Genomic DNA, 21,761 nt, shown 5'->3' with positions numbered 1-21,761 from the left:
CTTTTTACACACAACCCTTTTTTTTCTCACAATTGCAAGTTTATATCTCGCAATTCAGAATTCTCACAAATTCTTGCAATTTGCAGTTCAGAATTGTGAGATATAAACTTGCTATTTTTATTTTATTTTATTTTATTTATGCATTTAGCAGACGCTTTTATCCAAAGCGACTTACATTGCATTCAAGTTACAGTTTTTACATTTTATCAGCTCTTGCTTTCCCTGGGAATCGAACCCATGATCTTGGCGTTGCTAGCGCCATGCTCTACTATTTGAGCTACAGGAAAGCTTGACTTTTTTCTCAGGACTGTAAGATATAAACTCACAATTGTGAGAAATAAAGTCAGAATTGGGAGATATATACTCGCAATTCTGCCTTTTTTTCTCGCAAATGCGAGTTTATATCTCACAATTCTGACTTTTTTTTTTTTTTTTTTTTCGCAATTGCAAGTTTAGCTTATATCTTGCAATTGTGACTGAAATTTTTCTCAGAATTGTGAGATATAAACTCACAATTGCAAGTTATAAAGTCCAGTTCTGAGGAGAAAAAAGACTTTATATAAGAATTGCTGCTTTATATCTCACAATTCTGACTTAACTCGCAAATGCGATTTTATATCACACACTTCTGACTTCATTTCTCAGAATTACGAGTTTATATTTTTTAATTCTGGCCTCATAACTTCCAATTGCTAGTTTATATCACACAATTCAGAATTGTGAGTTTGTATCATGCAATTCTGAGAAAAAATGTCAGAATTGTGAGAGAAAAAGTCATAATTACCTTTTTAATTTAATTTTTTTTTTTTTCAGTGGCAGAAACAGACTTCCATACCCATCTCAGCCCCTAGTGTCAAAGTATCCAGGTTGTAATTGTTGTAAAAATCCATTTATATCAGTTCTGAGCAGCATTAAACAGTCTGTGTAAAGACACCGACATGCCACTTCAGAAGTGCTTCTGGGCCACCTTTGCAATTTAAAAGGCAAAAAAGGGCAAAAACAGCATTACAAAATGAAAAATCAGTTTTAACATTTTGATGTTAAAGAATGAACTTGAGGATCAAAACCCTTAAGGTTGGTGTGGAGTGTTTGACCAGTTCTGCAAATCCACAGTGTACCTCAGGATGCTTGTTCTGTGCTCTCTCCACCTTAATGTACCTCACCTTTGCCCTCTATTTAATGGTGTACTCTTACAGTAATGACAAGGTCAGAGTGGCTGTGCGCTTTTGGTATTTGTGAGAGAAGTTTCAGTGAGCGGTCACGTTGCCAGCTCCCCCCTTCCTCTCGAGTCGGTAATCACGCTTACATCAGAGCTGCAGAATGAAAGGGCTTTATTGTGCTCCGCTGAATCCGCTGAATGAGCGTGGAGCGGTGAGGAGGACATGTACTGCAAAGAGATCTGGAAGCTTTTTATCAGTCTGCCCTGGGACACATGAATTTCAGATGACATATATATTTGAACTATAGCAGACCTTTTTAAGGATGTGTTCACTTCACTTGTGAAAGACAGAAATTTCTTAATGCCCTTGGTCTTATTGTGCATTTTTTATTAGTGCATGCTTTTGATGTAACAGATGCTGCATTGGTGGAAAAATAATGGCAAAATTGACATGATATTTGGAAGACATTTTACCTTTTGTAATCTGATGTTTATGAAAGTGGAACATGATATTCAAAGAGAAAGATGTGTAGAAGACTGGATTTTATACATCAGGATTTGAGTGATTTGTGAAAAGTGGTCTTTATATTAAATACAGTATGATATGATTGTTTACAAGGGACCCCCTTTTTAAAATATAGCTACATTTAGCTTATATTTTTATATATAAATATAAAGAATATTATACATTTCTTATGTTTTTATACTGTGTCAGGAAAAATATTAAGCATAGCATGTCTCTAAAATATTTTTATATATATATATTTTTTTAAGAAGTTTTTATCTTGCAACTGTACTAATGCCTAAACTAATAGACACATTATCAGGGATATTAATTAAATGTTTACAGCAGTAAGTTGACAACATATCTTTTCCCTGCTCAGTGTTAGAGTATTTTGAATCATGATTTGTTTTCATTTTCATCCTTACTGTTAAAAACTATGTCTGTCAGTATGTGATCTCATGACAGAAAGATTAAAATTGTAATAATATTAAATTTGGAAAATACTTTTAAAACCTAATACTTATTTTTTTTGTTTCTTTGGAATAATATGCACCATTATTTAGTGTTCACCGTAAAAGAACACTCATGTGTTGAGAAGTAAATATGTTAATTTTTGACTTCATGTTCCACTAATATCAGTCTAGTATATCCAGTCAAAACCCAAAAGATATAATCAAATCCTGCCTTGTATAATTTCCTCTATTATAGAATATTCTGCTTCACTCTCAAATGTATTGTGATTGCTGTCTTCAAGGATCTGAGCTGCAAACACAAAAGTGGCTGGTTCCAAATATGCAATGTCTGGAAACTGAAGAGCAACTGAGGTCACAAGCCTGATGTAACACCTTTGTACCCACAAGCACTTCCCTTCAAGTCCCTTTAGTGTCCTGTGTTTAGTGTACTGTAACTCACTGTGGATGATAGCAAGTATTGATAATAAATGCTCACTACTATATTTTAGGTTGTGCCACTCCAAAACCATACATCTTGTTTTAACAGATGGCATTAACGCAGAGCAAGTGTGGGTAAAATAGAGTTAAACGCTGACCGTATAAAGAGTGATTAAATGGCCGAGCAGTTTGACATCCGTGCTGTTGTGCAGCCAGTGATTCTTGGCAGGGCACAAAGCTCACCAATCACTGGGTATTATTAGCCCCAGCATTCCAACAGCACTATGTACTACTTCTTCCCATTTCCCTCCCCATCTAGCCATTCATCTCTCTGCAAAGGCACATCTGCGTTAAATCACAGTGAAAAGGAGCCCTGCATGTCTGCTGTATTGAGTTTGCAGGTACAGGAGACCACACTTTCCTGTCATATCAGCTCAGATGTAGTCTGCAAACACAGATCAAAGAGAACTTTTCCCATTGTGCTGACTTTTTCAAATAATACATGTCTGTGATAGAAAGTTGGAACTGTATTAATCTCAGAATCTCACCGCATGACCTGAAGGAATAAAAGAAAAATATGATTAATTTCTACTCTGTGAACTTGAATGGCTCTTAAGTTCATAGATATGCTGTATCTGCACATACATTTTCATGATGAGCAAATTTTCCAAGCCTGGGAAATTATGGTTCCACCTAATCTAATAATAACAAGACCACCATCATATAACCTATCAGGCGTGTTAAAGGGATAAAACGCCAGGAATGCATGCAAAACAAATGTGGTGGTCTGCAGCCTTCATGTGGAGCCTGAAGATATCCCAACAATGGCCGGTATGCTTGTTCTTGCATGCCAAGGTAGAAAAGCACCCTTTTCTCATTAGCTTTTTGTTTATATAGCAAGTTCAGTCGCTGCGATGTACAGTGCACATGTGCTCTGGCTTCACGTTTGGCTCTGCCTGTTTGGCTTTAGCCAAACATTGTGCCGTAATGAGTGTACGGGAATAGATCAGTGAGTCTTTGTACATTGTTGACCTGTGGTACCTTATCACTAGCCCCTCTGGTTTGATTTAGGTGTAGTCTGTGCTTTAATCACCATGAAGAGAGTATGTATGTGAGCAGAAAAACAATTCCTTAGTTGGGCCTGTGTTGTATGTTATTGTAAGGGGATACCTGAGGTCATTTTAGCAATTAAAGATGGTGGAAGCGTCGTTGACTTGCAGTATGATAGTAATGTGATTGTAACAGAAAAATATAATTAGCCTATACAGTGTCACAATTTCAAAGGCCGCTATTTAATGAAAACGATATATATATGCACTATGTTTCAGAGAGAAGCGCAGCACTGTGTTTATTTACACACAAGCAGCTCATGTTCTGGTGATTACTTTTCTTTTACATTGTAATTACATTTGCAGCATTTCTTAGTGTAATACTTTCATTTAATAATAATAATTGTGGTTGTTATTACTATAAAAATAAAATATAATTATAATAATTATTATAATCATATTGGTGTGTAATCACAAAATTCTTGGACAAAATGTGTCTTTTAAACAAGCAAACTGAGTTTTTTTTTTTTAAATTACATTTTTGCATGTATAATATTTCGATTAGATTTTTCCCTGAACTGTGCAACCCTAGCAGGTGTGTAGTATAAATGTCAAGTTCTGTCATGAAACCCTGCACCTTCCCCAGCTCCACCTGAATAGATCTGATACGGGTTATTATATATGCTATTTGTGCATCAGCAGTTTGTTTTAAATACTCACAGCACCGTATGGGTGTATGTATTGGCAGTAGTAAGTTCCTGTACTTGCAGCAGCAGCAGCAACAACCACTGCGATAACCAACAGCAGCAGCAAAAGTGTAGCAGATCTATTCCGCCAACACCAAATACATTAACATTGTCATATTCATTACCATGCTAAAATCTTCTGAGAATTCTCATGAAAGAAATGTGTTTACAAAACTTACATTTATTCACATTTAAGCATTTAACCTCGCTTGTGGCACTTAAAATAGATTTTTTTATATCTAAGTTCTTGTGGCCTAATGGGAAGGCAAAGTGTCCACTTGTTGTTGGCTTTTAAATCTCAACAGATAAATTGAGTCTGGGTATGTTCCCAAAGTGTTTATCACTTTATATCTGCTTTATACTGTAAGATGAGCTCATCCAGTCCAGTTCCAGTCACAATAAATAAGCAAAGTGCCAATGTGCCAGTTTCCTATTCAGACCTGGCACTTGCTACCTGTTTTACTGGTCTTAATTATCTCTCTTTCTGTCTTATTAGATTTCAACCAGAGAACCCAATGTACCTTCACCTAGCCAATAGCAATGCAGAGTGTATTGTGCCCATTTTTTCATGACCTCTTCTACTCCCTTGTGTAAAACTCACATCTATGCATCAGGTAGCATCTGAATGCTCAAGGAGTTATGATTACATTTCCAAAAGGACGATTATATATCAGTGCTGCTTTTTTCACAATAAGTGTTGTTGGTAGAAATGGAAAACTTGATGATAATTAACCTGAAGGATTAAATGGTGTAGATTTGAATTGAAATCTAAGGTATCTTTAAATCATCTTATATTAGTAGAAATTTTTCAGTAGTCTTTTAACTTGAAGACCATCTTTGGGATGCATCAAGATGGATGATAATGACTTAATTCCTCATACAATGTCAGACAAATGTTTAATTACTGTTAGCTTAAACAGCTTTTGCCCTATGGCATGATTGAGTGAGCTGTCATAATGTCATGATGTGTTTTTGGTACAAATATCTCCTCATACTTGATGAGTCACATGGATGCTTTCAGAGCACGCCAACTTATGTGATCACTTCTTAATTTTTTTAAATCATCCTTTTTTTTTTATCACTTTCATCTTTTATCTTCTTTCTGTCCTTTAACCCAGCGTGAGATTGGAAAAGAGTGTGATGGAGCTTTCGTTCTCCACAGGTACAGCTCTGGAAATTAAAAGGATCTCTTTCATCTTTCACTCTGATAGACTGTGATAAAAGTGGAATGCATATCGTTTTTCCCGGGAAATGCTTTTTTGGCAGCAGAATTGCGTAATTTGTGTCAAAGTGCAATAACATTGTATCGGGTCATGCCATTGCGATATCCCATTTCAGTCGTTTAGTCAAACCGTATTCATCACCTTTAAAATTTAGGTTGAGCTCCACTTCTTACAAGGGCAGTCGTTCATATTTTAGTGCAGTTAGAATGGACACAAACAGGCATGCGAGACTGAACCAGTTTAAAAATGTGATTTCTATAAACATTTTTTTATTAAAAATCACTATTATTGAACTTTGAATGCACTTTGTGTTTGTTTTGTTGTCTATTTCAAAAAGTAATTTAATATAAAGCTTGTTGAGCCCACAATCCATCTGCCACTGTTTGGCATATACCTACAATTTATGTTGTGCAGTGAATTATCAGGGCTGTTTTTCATTCAGGGTTTAGTCATCTTGCTGTACTTATCAACGGGAATGGTTTTCATAGTAACTAAATCTTGTTTTGCTCAAGATGTCTTTCCAGAGTGATTTGTTTTATGAGGGTGATCAGATTCATATGAAACATTAGCTAACAAACATCCAACAGAAAATGGAATGTGATAGATGTATAGGCTGCTTGAGAACAGCTGTCATATGCATCTGATGTCAATATAAATACATTCTGATTGTCCTTCATGTCTCCTTTCATAATGGTGCGGCCTTTTTGTCTCCTCAGTAATAGTTTATGGAAATGGGCTTCGCAATGCCAATATCTAGAAAGCAATGTGGATGATGGCTGATGTAATGGGGCTCATAAATTTTTGGAAATCTGAAATTTAGGGCATTTTAAGCCTGTATTGGACAGGACAGTTAAGCAGAAATAGGAAACGAATGGAGAGGGGAACAGGATCAGGAAAGGACCTCAAGCCAAGGCTCGAACCGAGGTGACCCGAAACTCTACCTGATATGTCAGAGCGCTGCCCACAGTGAATTCGATTTTTTTTTTAATTAATGAAACATTATGATATAAAACTAATAAGAAAAATGTAAGTTTCTGCAATAATTCTAGGTTACAAATCAAAGAAGTGCATTTGTGCATGAGAATAAAATTAAAGTCTGTGTATTTAAAAAAACAAAAAACAAAACTGGTCCCTCAAGTTATGCTGATAATATGATTTGTTAAAAAAGGAAAAATGGTAATAAATGATCAAAATGCAAAATAGAAGCATTTTCACCAATAGTCTTAAAAGTCTAGGCCCGGGAGTTTATGTATAAAGATTATTTAAAGTATCAATAAACTGGACATTTTTTACATCCATGCTCAAGTTTAGACTTTTAATCGACTATGTGGGAATGGTTATTAGCTAGTGCAGATAATATCAACCGATTAGTTAGCCTGGCAAATATATTCTTCTTTTATTACAGCCCAGCCCAGACATAAAAAAAGTGCAGCAGTGAGAACTCACTCTTACAAATCAATATAGAGCCTAATTTTTGAGACATCTCTTTACTTTTCCGTTTCTTTCAAACCCAATCTAACAGAAACCATGGGAGGTTCATGCAGGCATTTCCAGCTTTTGTTCAATATCTTGATCTGTAGTCAAATACTGGCCCTTAGAGAAATATATTTCGTTGTTGGAGCAATCGAGAGACGCCTTTGATGTATTTAGTGCTGAAACGGACCACACTGTGCACATACTGATAAAATATATAGTCTAGCATCATTTCAGCTCGCTTGACATTGTTGTCAGGTAAAAATCACACTGAATTGATTCACAGCTTCCTGTTTTGGTTTTGTTTAGCGCATTGTGTCATTTATAAGCACATATTGTATAAGGCAGTTCACAGAAGACTTGCTTTATTTGAACAAACCAAATGTCATATGGTGTTTGTTCAAGTTTAGAAAAAGTATTTCAACAAGCGAGTTTTCAGCTTTATCTTTGCACAAGATAAAAATAGCCCTCTGGGCTTTGGCACTGCCAGTGGCGTTTAGACAGAAGCGATAGCTGTGTTGAATCAATGTGTTTTTTATGCAGCGTCTTTTTTGTTGACATAGCCAGAGTGGGCCATGTGCTAATCCAGCAACAGGAAGTTATGAGCGCCACCACCCTCTCCCTCTGACACATAAAAATACACACGGTGCTTTCTCACTTTCACTCAGCCTGTGCTTCTCACTCAGAGACATGTGTGCCAATGCTTTAAACAGTTTGTGTGCATGGATCTTAAGACCTTTCTCGTGTTTCTGTGGTCTGACTTCAGCGAGTAAGACTGGAGCCGGTCTTGGGTCAGTGTCTCACTCTGGAGCACTGCCACTGCTGAAGGACATGTGAGTGTCACCACAACATTACCTTTACTGAGGCCATGCAGGATTCACACACACATTCACACACTGACTCAAACACTCCCTCACTCATTTACTCGCACTACAGTCGCCTGCCAACATTTCCATCAGCAGAATTAAGGGTATGACCAAATATGTAGTCGGTATGGGTGATTTTATATTATGATATATATGCTATATAGTTCAAAAGTTTTTGGTCAGTAAGAATTTTTAAAAATTAAATTAATATTTTTATTCAGCAAGGTTGATCAAAAGTGACAGTAAATACATTTATAATGTAAACAAATTCTTTTGTACTTTCTTTCGTCACAGAATCATGAAAAAAATATTTTTAACATTGATAATAATGAAAAATGTTTCTTGAGCACAAATCAGCATATTAGAATGATTTCTGAACATGTGACTCTAAAGACTGCAGTAATGATGCTGGAAATTTAGCTTTGCCATCACATGAATAACATTTGAAACTATAATTATTTTATTTAACATTATAGCTTTTGTTATTTTTGATCAAATAAATGCTGCATAAAATTTAAAGAATGTATTTTTATTTATTATTTTTTTTGTTTCGCACAATTTATATACCATGATATTAACAGTACAGCAGGATCAGTACCTTTTTTCTCCTTTTTTGTTGTCCATTGCACAACATATACCATCATACCGCCTGAGCCGAAGATTGTGAGATAAGCATCTTGAACTCTGAATAAACATAATACGTGGTGCTTTTCCAGAACTGTTGACGTAATGTCAACATTGAACCATTCAACTCTCCATTGTTCACAGCCCCCTCACACCCTTTATCCTCCAACTGGATTTTCTCCCCCCCTCAGGGAATGTTTCATTTTTCTCCATCTATGACTCATGGATGGCCCTCATTTTGTTGGCAGGACAGCTCGTAGCCGTCCAATATCGGTCGGAGGAGCGGTGAGGCAGGGACAGGGCCCTTTATCTCTCACCTGAGCGTCTGATTACAGCCATCTTCAGGGAGATGTGTCAGACACAGAGCGAGCGCTGGACCACAGGATGACGTAGAAACACCTCCCCCTCGATTTATCACTCTCTCCTTCTGTATGTGGGTGTCGACATAAGACTGCATGGGAATGATTCAAAGAACTCCCTCAGAATGACAAATTATAACAGCTCAAAGCAAAATGAACAGTGTGAAGTCTCCACAGTTTTACATGTGTACCATTTTATTGCTTTCCCTGAAGTCCATATGTGGTCAATATTTCGTCACAAGTTAGTTTTCATGACTATTTTCATCTATATCTTTGACCATCAGAATTAAACAGGCTGTTTTTGCTACTGCACCTTTAAGACTTAAATATCTTTTGAAAGAACCTTGCCAAAGTACTCAGAAAGTTTCCTGTAAGCTGGGAAATAGCCCCTTTAAGTGAATTCAGGAAAGATAGATGGATGATGCCAAACGTCAAACCCCAGATGACTCACTCGTGAGGAATGTAAATATGAAGCGTACGAGATTCATTCATCATTCAATATCCATGCTGAAATGTATGCTGCTGAGCAGGAGAAATCTGTCGCTGATTATGTGCAATTCGAAGCTAAAATTTGAAATATTGGGAAGGACATTATTTGCATAATTTTTCTAAAAGGATTCTTCTCAGTGAAGGCTTTTTTTTAAACTTGTCATATTGTTGTTGACTGGTTGGCAGTAGCACATGTAGGCTCCTGTTTGCTTCATGTGGCCTGTTTTAGTGTATTATTCTCAGGCACTTGTGTTGTCCATGCTCCCTGCTGTTGTACTCCAATTAAACGTTTCCTTTAGCAGACCACCTGCCATTACCCATCAGCAGGAGGTGAGGGATTTCAGCTCTTGAGAACGGAAATTGTAAAGGGCTCTGAGTAAATGATTGATGAAGTCAATCCTGACACAGACAGAAGACCGTAACTGTGATTTGTATCTGAAAGTGTGAGAGTGATTCTTGTACTCTTTGTTATCCTGTTCTTTCTCCATTGTACAGGCATTTTACTCTACCATTTAAAAGTTTGGGGTCAGCAATTTTTTTTTTTCTTGAAGAAATTATTCAGCAATGACACATTAGATTGATCAAATTGGAGTCATTTCCATTGAAAATTCTGCTTTGCCATCAGAGGAATAAACTAGATTTTAAAATGTTAAAATAGAAAACAGTTATTTTAAATTGCATTTATATTTCACAGTATTACCATGTTTTTGATCAAATAAATGCAGATTTGGTGAGCGTAAGAGACTTCTTTCAAAGATGCAAAATGCAAAAACTTCTTATTGTCTTTTGTGTTGAAATATGTACCATATATTAAACATTATTTTGCTAAACACTGCTTTGTTTGTCTCTTTCCAGATTACCACACTGATCAATCACAAAGACAAGCTCAAGAAGACGGAGAAGACCTTACGGGCCATCCAGAGAGTGGGGCAGGCGGTCAGTGTTGCAGTTGGCCGCTTCGTGGCGGTGGGTGAAGCCATTGCAGCAGAGAATGAAGACTTGAAGGACGAGATGGGACTGGCTTGCTTTGAGGCACGGAGAGCAGGTTAGTCTGACACTACTCAACTGGAAGAGTAATGACACATAAGCAGTTTTAATGAGTAGAGTTACCAGGCAACGAGGAACAGGAAATGGACAGCTGGGTTAAACATTGTGGAACTTGTCAACAAACACAGGACTGCCTGTCAGGGTTGTACACCATGCAAAATTGATTTGAAATTCCTTTCAAATTTAATTTAATTGATGTAGCATATAGGAATTGCACGTCAAATTGAATTTAAGGAAGTATAAATAAAATGGAAAATTCAGAGACATATAACTGAAAATGTTGTAAATGCATTTTCTAATGATTCTATTTTTTCTTTATAACAGTAAACATGATATCATACATACAACATATGAGGTACTTCAAGAAACATAAGATCATGATAATATTCAATCATTGAAATGCCACCTGCAAAAATGAGTATTTCATTTATATACACTAATGTTCAAAATTTTTACAATTTTCAGCAGCCATTACTTAAAGGGATACTCCACCCCAAAATGAAAATTTTGTCATTAATCACTTACCCCCATGTCGTTCTAAACCCGTAAAAGCTTCATTCGTCTTCGGAACACAATTTAGCAGAAAACGTTGAATAAAGTCGAAATTGTGTTTTTGTTTTTTGCGCACAAAAAGTCTTCTCATTGCATCATAAAATTCAGATTGCACGTCTGATGGCAGATGGACTGCTTTGACTACATTTTTCATACTTTTATGGACCTTGACAGTGCAATTTACTATGCAGTCAGTGGGACAGTCACAAGCCTCTCGGTTTTCATCTAAAATATCTTAAATTGTGTTCCGAAGACGAAGCTTTTACGGGTTTGGAACGACGTGGAGGTCAGGGCTCTAGATTCATTCTTCCCACTGGTGGCACTTTTGCTAGTTGCACAAGCACATAATTTGATTGCAAGTATTATTATAATTATTTTTTTTTTTTTTGCTACAACATTTTATCAATGTTGATCAATGCATGCTGATGAACTTTTATCATAGTTTATAGTTATATGGTAACGAAAGTGTTCAACATTCAACCAGTTCTTTTTCATCAGTATTATTTGTGATTTAATTTTTGAGAGCAGGAATTCCTTTTTTCGTGTGCGCTTTCACTTTCAAATTCGCGATCTTGGTGTCACCTTTTACAAGAAAAGATAATTGTCTGTTTTGCTTATATCTGTACACCTTTCAGCTTTTAAGACTAAAACAAAAGATGGATTCATTGTTATTCTTAATTAAAAAGCACAACAACAATAAAACAGTAAGTTACAATTACAAACTAGCTTACATAACATTTATTAACAAAAACGAAAAAGACGAGGCATGGCATAGGACACATCACATGCTGTACTATATACCGACTAATAAATTACAGAATGTTTAGCAAACACTGAGGAATCAAATAAATAATAATATAAAAAAAAATTAATTAAGGAAAGCCTCCATAGCATAACGTGAGGTAAACAGCAAAGATAACAAACTTTTCAAAACAAAAACAAAAAGAAAAGTAAAACTAAACTGATTGTAGCTGACAGGACTTGCATGTTTTTTTTTTTCTACAACATTACCAACGTTCACCTTCTCTGGTTTAAGAAGAGGTCTTTTACTTTAGTTTGAAAACCAAATCCTCCGTTGCGCTCAGTCCGCTGCGCGCACCTTCGCGCTCGTGCTGCAGCGGCGAGTAAACCAGACTCTACACCTGAAGCGCTCGAGCTGAAAGCGCCACTCTTCACGTGATCAGTGAAATCTGACTCCTGCTACAATGTGCCGCGGCTCTGCAGCACGCGCTGTATGAAGCAGACGCTAGGAGCAAGTGCGAATTTTTACTCGCACATTCTCAAAAAATGGTTGCAAATGCCATTTTGGTCGCAGTCAAGAGCCCTGGGGGATAAGTGATTGATGACAAAATTTTCATTTTGGGGTGGAGTATCCCTTTAAATCTTAAGTGTCACATGATCCTTCAGAAATGTTGAGAACAGTTGCTGTTTAATATTTTTGTGGAAACTGTGATAGTTTTATTTTTCAGGATATTATAATGAAATCTTTTGTAACATTATACATGTCTTTACTGACACTTTTGATCAATGTAATGCAATCTTGCTGAATAAAGTTATTAACAAATTTACTGACTTCAAAATTTTGTACAGTAGTGTATAATAAATTTAACATCCTCAAAATGGAGACAATCAACATGAAAGACATCTGTGAGCAAGTTTAAACCTTAAACTTAATTTTTATGTTTCATATAAATACTAATTGAAAGACTAATTAACTTCCAGTCTATCCAAATCAGTTTGTCATTATGTGGGATGTAGCCAATTGAAAAATCAACTGCCAAATGTCATAAAAAGTTGGTCTATCAAGTTTTATTATAAGCTGAAATGAATATACATGGTTTAAATGAATATGCACAGTTTAATATATTTAAAGCCTATAATTTGATTAAAATGGGGTTTTCACATCCATACTGTATGGATGCTGCTGTTTTGAGATGCATGGAACCAAGAGCAGTTTTTTTTTCTTTGTGCGATGCCTGAATCTGTTGGGGTATGTGAAAGGGAGAGTGCTACAGTTTCTCTTCTATTAAACTCTCGATGTCCCATCTGTCTCTCAAGAGTTTGCCTAAAAATACCCCACAAATGTGTTTCCATATCTCTCGTTTGTGATGAAGTGTTGCTGTGCTTGCTCTTAGAATAACTAACACGCGCACCAAGAGATTTGATCTGTTCTGACGGTTTAAAGAGGTTTACAAAGGCAAGCAGCTGCAGTTATGAAATAAATAAATTTGATATGAGTTGACATCTGTGAGGCTTTGTATAAAAACTAGATGATTCTGAGAATTACTTATTTCTGCATTAACTTATTTAATAGACTAGTACCCTGGGAATTAATGCAGTGCACTATAAAAAATTCTTTTTTGAAGTTGTTAATAAAACATTATTGGAATAGGCCTGTTTTTACGAGTCTTTCTACTTCAAAATGTACTTGCCATTTGTGAAATTTCTGACTGAAAACGGTTTCAAAGTATTTTTTCAAACATATTTCATTGTGTAGAGATGAAAAATGTATTTTATTTTTAAATTTTTATTTTTGATCAATTTCTTTGAAATAAATGCCACTTAGTCTGATATTTTATCATGTAATGTCATGAATTGATACACTTTCAAGTGCGAGTCCAAATAATTTTTTGCATGACTGTATTTAGTAACAAAACAAGCGCTGTCAATCAAATGCGACTATCTCAAAGACTCAAAGTGTGTTGTGGGTTACATTTGTCCCTCTGGTCTGAAATAATAGGAGCTGTTCTGTGTCTATAAATACAGATAGTTGGTGGTCTCTCCCACCTCCCTTCCCATACCTCCCAGGGCAACAACACCGGAATTAGACTGGCTTCAAGTTAGTTATCAGACTCCCCACAGTGTTTGAACGCTCACCCACGCATTTAATCCTCCTGATTATTACACGGGCCGCCCATGTGTGACGGGCAAAAGTTTAGCCCAAAACACATTTAGGCAGGTGGGGAAAAAGTCAAGTAGATTCCTCTCAGGAGAATAAGTCAGATGTTATAGAGTGGTGAAATCTTTTTGTTTATAGAATAACTAAACTAGTTCAGCTGAGGTACAAGAGCACATCATCTGAAGGAGATGAAAGGGAGCTTTCATTGAAAAGGGGAAGCCCTGATTTGAGAAATGACCTGTGACTTTGTGTGTAACCACAGACGTGACACAGTGGCCTGCACGTCTTTAAATCCAGGAGTTTTTTTTGAATAATGTAGAGATTACATTGCTGTGATTTGCTTTCATCTTCTCAATGGCAGGAAGGATGGAGGAGGATGTGTTTTGAGTACAAGTCTGTGTGGTTTTAAAGTGCACTGCATATGATTCATTGTGGTTGTTTCTTCTTGTGTTTTTTTACAAATAAAATAAAATATCATTACATATAAATCTTTTGTTTATTAGCAATTTCCAGGAGTTGTTTGTAATTTTTTTTTTTCATCCAAATGAATGAATAAAACAGCCGACTCCTTTGTCTTATCACAACTCGCATTATGTATTCTAAATTTATACAATTAAATAATATTTTCTTACTTTTGCACAATTGGAAAAGAATTACAGCTTGATTAGAATTTGGAAAATAAATTACAGCTTCATTGACACACAATAAAAAATATTCTTTTCGTCTGCCAAATGATTTTTACCTTGATTTTTCTCAAGCATGCTTTGATCATTTTGTCTCCTTAGTAACAATCAAACTTCAGTTTAGCAAAATGAATCGATTTGTTTTATTGAATTAACTTATTTGTGTAAAAATGACTATAATTAATTCTCACAAAATAAATAGCAAAATTCTTCATGTGTATTTCATCCTTTTAAATGATTATAGTTTTTAAAAAATATATTTTCTGATTTTTAAGACTGAACATCTGGGCCGGAAACAAGGGTAAAACAAAATCTATCCATAGAAGCAAAAATAAATTATCAAGACTTTTTTTAATGTGTTCTTAATATAATAAAAAAAAAAAATGAAAACCTGTTAGTTTTAATAAAAATCCCTGGGATATAAAAGTATTTGTAGTTGAAACAAAGTTGAACATTGTCATAACCTGAATGTTGGAAACTCTAGATACAGTTTTGCTGAGAATGCATTATTTTCTTCTTGTCTTGCTTCTCAGGGACCTCTCGGCCTTATATAGACAGATAGATTTTGAGCTACATTAATTGATACTATAGTACTTTAAATTAATGAAGTACATTCAGAAGCAGCAGATGCACGCTGAGACGATATCTTTAAAGGGCATCGGTGCAGAGATCTCAATGTTTCACTCTCTATGCAAGCCGAACGCCTGAGGCCATGTCTCTTTAAAGCAGGAAACTCTCTAAAAAGAGTTGGCTGAAAATGCCATCCGCTAAGGACAGCACCACATTTCTGGTGCCGCTCAAGGGATTCGGCTATAAGCTTCCACAAAGACGCCACTTCAAAGCTTAGGAAAGACACAGAGGCAGCAAACAATCCCTTCCAGAAACAAGACTGTTTCAGTATGGCCGCTGCTAAACAAGAGACGAAAACCAACAGAGCAGGAAATGTGGGCATTGTGCCCAGTCAGATGACTATGGATAGATGTGCACAAACTGGCAAAGTAATTTGCCCCACAATGCAGCGTTCTGCACAAGGCACCTTGATTGTTAAAACCGCTTTGAGATTTAACAAAGAAAAGCTGTCGGATGCAATCAGGACGGTGTCTTCAGATGGACAAATGTGTCATTTAACATGGAACAGAGCTGTTTCCCCTCAGAAATTACTCTCATTTCTATGTCTAAAACGTCTGTCTGTATTCCTCAGCCTCTTTCTCCTTTCACTTTTGAATGTTGTCAGTCTTTCCGTCTCTCAGAATAACACTGCTTTATTGAGGCACGAGGCAGGGAACTGCACTCATCAAGCGTCCTTTCAGCACGTTCCAACTGGGACATGACACTCCAGCTCTGCCACCCTGCCCAAAAATAAGCCAGCATATAGTATTTGTGTCTAGACAGGGTTGTGTGCTAGTAGACGCCCACTGAGGAAAGTGAGATGTTTATTGATGTTTTGAAAAGTGACCACCCGGAGTGATGGATTGCTTTGTAAATAATCAAATGGTGTGTGACTTAATGTGCGCTGAGGTTGAATGAACTTATTGAAATTGCATATTTTTGTTTCAAAGCAGTGGCAGTTTTATGAATGCTTGTTTATTTAACTAGAAGTGTTTGTTATTAAGGGAGAAGCCATGTTATGTGTGTGTATTTGTTTTTCATGACCTGAAGTGTTTCTCACTGGGCAGTTTCAGTGCTAGTGAGGATTTATATAGAGTTGCCTCAATGACATTCATAAATTTGAAAGTGTCTCAAAAGTGTCTGAATACTTTTTGTGGCCTATTGCAGCTATATTTTGGGGATGAATTAAAAAAAAAAATGTCCCAAAAAGTTGGCTAAATCTGAATCAAAAGGTAAAAATGTTTTTATTTTTTTATTCTAAAACATTTGTAGTTTTTATGGTTTGGGTTAGTGTTGTAATAACTTTGAACTTTCTATTAATCAAAGAATCATAAAAATAAGTATTCTTCAACATTGATAATGATAAGAAATGTTTCTTGAGTAGCAAATCAGCATATTAGAATGATTTTGAGATTTTTAAGGATCATGTGACAATGAAGACTGGAATAATGACAGGAATAAATTACATTTTAATTTATATCACAGGAATAAATTACATTTTAAAGAATACTAAAAAGGAAAACAGTTATTTGAAATGGTAATAATATTTCATATTACTGTTTGATTCTTTTTTTTGATCAAACAAATGCAAAGATACCAAAACCATGAAAAATTCTTACCAACCCCATTTGAAAAGTTGTGTGTGCACTTTTCTTACATTCTTGCCTTTTCTCCTGCAGGCACTGCCATAGCTCAGCTGACGGATGTGTCCAGTCTGGAGCAGTGTGAGGGTGACGGGCGCAGCACGGTGTTTAGTGACAGGACTGGCATGGTGAAAGCTGCTCGCATGCTGCTCTCCTCTGTTACCAAAGTCCTGGTGCTTGCAGACTGCATCGTTATCAAACAGATCATAAGCTCTCGCAACAAAGTACGTATTGTCTGCTGGGTCCAAGTACTTGTGCACTGGCCTTTACAAGCACTCAAAATGGCACTCATCTTTTCCTGTCAAGTACAAGAGTACACAGGCACACACACAGGCTAGTGGGTGCTCTCAGATGCTATCACTGCATGGCCACATATTTAGAGTCCTTCTGCTTTGGAGATAATTGAAGAGACATAGCACAGGATAAAGTAGGAGGCCTGTCTTAACATCCATGTCGGTGAGATGAGGAAGTGGACAGTGTCTATGTGTGTGCGCCTGTTTGTGCTCTCAGATCTGGAGCTAATCATGTCCAGTTAGTGATGTTTGGACGGCCAGGCAGCAGAACAGCTCTCCATTAGAGAGAAACACAATTGAATTTGTCCCTGACCATTCCTGATAACGCCCACTCCTTGCTAGCTAACCTCAAATAGAGGCTTCCCTTATCAATTTTCTCCCATGCGAGTGTCTCGGACTGCTTCCGCTGAGCCTATTTGGTACATTATAAGAGGTTTTTTTTTCCTACACATACTCTTTGCTCTTTAAGCACAGTTTCTGCGGTGTGACTCAGCATGTATGACCACTACTAATATGTAACTTAAATTTGGGAGTTTAAGAATTTAAGAGTATTTTTCTTGTTTAAGAAACTTTGCCATGTTAAAACTACTATGTTATGGAACGGTTGCAACTGTTGTAGCTATTGAAATACTTAAAAGTATGTCTGTATGTTGCAGTTGTCCAACAAAAAGTTTAATTTATTTTTATAATAATAATAATTGTCAGAAAATGTAAAGAAAATTAAATATATATATATATATATATATATATATATATATATATATATATATATATATATATATATATATATATATATATATATATATATATATATATATATAAAAATTTATTCATTCTGATAATTATTATTATAAAATAAATTAAATTTTTGTTGGACAACTTCAATTTAAAAAGTTTCATTTAATTTGATAACAATAATAATAATTATCACAAAAGTTTATAATAATACACACACACACACACACACACACACACACACACACACATATCTCAATTGTTTTCTATACAGTGAGATTAAATGGAGCAAAGTTCTTCTTTATTCTCAGATCCCTAGTAATCGAAAGACTTTTGGAAGCGATCTCAACAGCTTCACACACTATGCTCAGATTTGCCACAGTGCCTCTATGCTCTTACCGTATATCAGCAGTTGTCTCAGTTGAGTCTATTTTTATTTCTTAGGACAGACATGTGAGATAAAGCTCATTTCTAAATGAAACATTATGAAAGCAACCTTTATGCAGTAAAAAAAAATTTCTCAGGGCTGTAGCTGAGAAAGACATGGGTTTTATGTATGTGTGCAGGTGCTGGTTACCCTGGAGCAGCTGGAGAGAGTCAGCACTTTTCAGGAATTTGTCCAAATCTTCAGCCAATTTGGGAACGAGATGGTAGAGTTTGCCCATCTCACAGGAGACAGACAGAATGTAAGTGATCTCTCTCTCACACACACACACACACACACACACACACACACACGTTTGTTTTTGTGAAAAGTGGGGACATCCCGTAGGCGAAATGGTTTTTATACTGTACAAACTGTATGTGCTATTGCCCTACACCAACCCTACACCTAACCCTACCCCTTACAGGAAACTTTGTGCTATTTCAGATTTTCAATACACTCCATGATTTATAAGCATTTTGAAAAGTGGGGACATGGGGTAATGTCCTGAAAAGTCACCTTCTCCTTGTAATACCTATGTCATACCCTTGTCATTATACAAATTTATGTCCTCATTTGTCACAAAAACGCGCACACACACACACACACACACACACACACATCCATCCCCCTGCTCACCCTCCATCGTTCCCTCACTTCACTTTACAGATAATCAAACACTGATAAGGACACTTCCTATGGCAGATGTGTATAGCCTGTGTAGATTTATACATTGGATGAGGGGAGAAGGGGAAGATAATGGAGGGATTTTAGTTATAAGAACTGAACTGTGTTGCACACTGCAATTTCAATCAGCAGCTCTCAAACTCCACTGATAAAAACCTTTGGGATAAGATACACTCGACCGCAGTGCAGAACAGATGGATGGAGCGAAACGCTAGTGGTGCTTATTAACAGGAATTCACAATTTTAAGGCTCATATCAGCATGTGTTTGCAATGCAAAAACATATGCAAGATCAGGGAATTGTACTGTTTATAAATTAATGCTAGAATTTTTTTCATTATCAATGCTCTGTTGGAAAAAAAAACATATCATACCTGCATATGGTCAAGCTGGTTTTGCTGCTGGGTGGAGATTAGATATGGGTTTGTCAAAAGCTGATGCTGATGTTGATATAGAGCAAGAGCTTTTAAACTGGGGTCCGTATGGGGCTGCTAATGGATCTGCTGAAAATTTGCCTGAAAAAGATAGGTTTGACTATTTTAGGGGGCAGTTCACAAAGAATCATCGTGGGTTAAAACATTGCGTCAAATGCAAGATGCTGCAAAAGATGGCAATGGTCAAAAACGTCTGCATGTTTGCATAGAAAAACAATGGAATGAAAAAATGCGTTCTGTGTGAAGGGCCACTTGTTCTGTTTTTGTAGACTGGAAATCTTCATTAATTGCTTTATTCATTTTAAAGTACTACATTTTAATGTAATTGTATGGACAGCCATAGATTTTAAGTAATAAATAAAAACAAATCAAATCCTATTGTTTTATGGATTTTTTTTTTTTTTACAAATATTTGTAGAAATGTTTAGAAATATTTAATTTCTTCTTCAAGGCAATGTAGTTTATATTTGTATACTATGAATTTCTACAAATAAATTTTAATTGAATAAATATTTAATTAAAATATTTCCCTTCAGATTTATATGCCACACTACTCTTAACAGTCTGTAGAAAGTACATAGTCAATTTAATACAACAAATATTTTTCAGATAATATTTTAGTAAATAGTATGCTTTATACTTTAGTGAAATGACAATATAAATAATAATTACAATAATAATTAAACAATATAAAGGCCAGTTTTATTTCGCAAACAATGTGTTGTCTTTATTACACTTACTATTTTTCTATATTTTACTATATTTTAGGAAGTCAGTCTCTTGCAAGGTTATCCCAATTTTTGGATGGTTCTTGGTATCAAAGATTTTGAAAATCCCTGATCTATATAGTAGAGTGGGTTATGACCAGTGTAGTACTGATTTACATTGGGATCCAAAAGTGTGCTAACACTATTGCTCTCATTGTGGCTCAATATTGGCCTTCGCGATTGCTTGATCACCACATGAAACCATATTAAACTAGCCCCATCAGAAACTGGTTTCAACTGATTTTTCTTGAAGTGTGTGGCCGGTTCTCCTCACAAGGCCTCCTCCGGAGTCCCATCATGATTAGGAAAGTAGTAATATGAATATGAATGACACCGAGAACTGATAGGAAAGGCTGTCTCATTTCAAACAGGAAGCTTCTGTATGTGTTTGATAATGTTTCACAAACACATCACGTTCCTATCTCTGCAGAGCTTTCCTGCCAATCTGCGGCCTCCATCTTTTCAGTTTTATTCAGAAGAACATAATAACAGATAATCACTTCTCCTTTTGTGAACCATGGCTCCCAGCCGGGGTGAGAGAGATCAGGTTCCTCTCATTCTCTCCGTCATGCACATACACAGTCTGTCAGTCACAAATCCCTAATGCCTCACGGCGCGTCGAGTGAGCGCAGCTCTATTGAGTTATATTCCAGCTCGCTCAGTGTCGGTGGAAGGCATTATGTCAATGCTCTCTCTACCAAGGACCAAATTTACCCTTCATTCTAAGCAAGACCTTGAAAAATGAACACTTTGAATGAATTCAGTTCTGTAGATCTCCTGACAGCCTGCGTCAGATGGTTAAGATTCAAGTCAAGTGCACTTGATTTGTTAGAAACATTAGTGATTATGATTCAGTCAGATGTGTTTCATAAGCACTTTGTGGAAATCTTAACTGAACTAAAATGATAACACAGTGTAATTCCAGCCTTAAACCTAAGGCGAGATTTCAGAACACTTGAAAGCACTCGAGGCATTGCATGTTTTCTCATATTTGTCTTGTGGATTCTTGTTTTCCTCAGGATCTGAAGGATGAAAAGAAAAGAGCTCGGATGGCCGCCGCACGTGCTGTGCTGGAGAAATGCACCATGATGCTCCTCACAGCCTCTAAGGTAGGATTGTGGAAGAGAGTACCATCTGCTGTCTAAAACATGTTAATATCAACGTGTGTATTTCTGCATAAAAACCTGAGTGTGAATGTTATCATGCAGAAATAATGAGGCGTCAAAAAAGTTTGTTTAAGATACAAATTTAGGAATAAAGGCCCGTTCACACCAAGGACGATAACTGTACAGATTACGCTAAAGATATAGTTCTAAAAATTGTTCTCAATATATAGTGCCATAGAATGGAAAACTGTATTTACCTTGGCATAGTTGAATAATAACAGTTCTGTACATGGAAATGACATACTGTGAGCCTCGAACACCATTGTTTCCTCCTCCTTATGTAAATCTCGTGAATGCAAAAGACCACTGAAAAATAGGCGAATCAGAACATAACACCGACTGTGACGGTACAGTCAGGATCACTAATATGTATGTGCACCCCCAACGTTTGCATATAGCAGCTCCCTGATGCCCGCATTTTATTTACAGTATAATTACCC

At 36.2% G+C, this 21,761-nt stretch overlaps 1 protein-coding gene across 2 annotated transcripts in view; it reads left to right on the top strand.

The window, feature by feature from the left end:
- The window catches only part of ctnnal1 (catenin (cadherin-associated protein), alpha-like 1), a 63,715-nt gene that overhangs the window by 17,175 nt on the left and 24,779 nt on the right, over window positions 1-21,761 (top strand). For both annotated transcript variants that reach the window (XM_058752904.1, XM_058752903.1), the window contains exons 2-5: window positions 10,239-10,428; window positions 16,853-17,040; window positions 18,411-18,530; window positions 21,175-21,264. In XM_058752904.1, coding sequence (XP_058608887.1) covers window positions 10,239-10,428; window positions 16,853-17,040; window positions 18,411-18,530; window positions 21,175-21,264 — 588 coding nt within the window. The remainder of the gene's footprint in view (window positions 1-10,238; window positions 10,429-16,852; window positions 17,041-18,410; window positions 18,531-21,174; window positions 21,265-21,761) is intronic.

Source organism: Onychostoma macrolepis, chromosome 19 (genome assembly GCF_012432095.1).
Source record: "Onychostoma macrolepis isolate SWU-2019 chromosome 19, ASM1243209v1, whole genome shotgun sequence".
NCBI classification, from domain to species: domain Eukaryota; kingdom Metazoa; phylum Chordata; class Actinopteri; order Cypriniformes; family Cyprinidae; genus Onychostoma; species Onychostoma macrolepis.
This window is presented reverse-complemented; position numbering and strand designations above follow the sequence as displayed.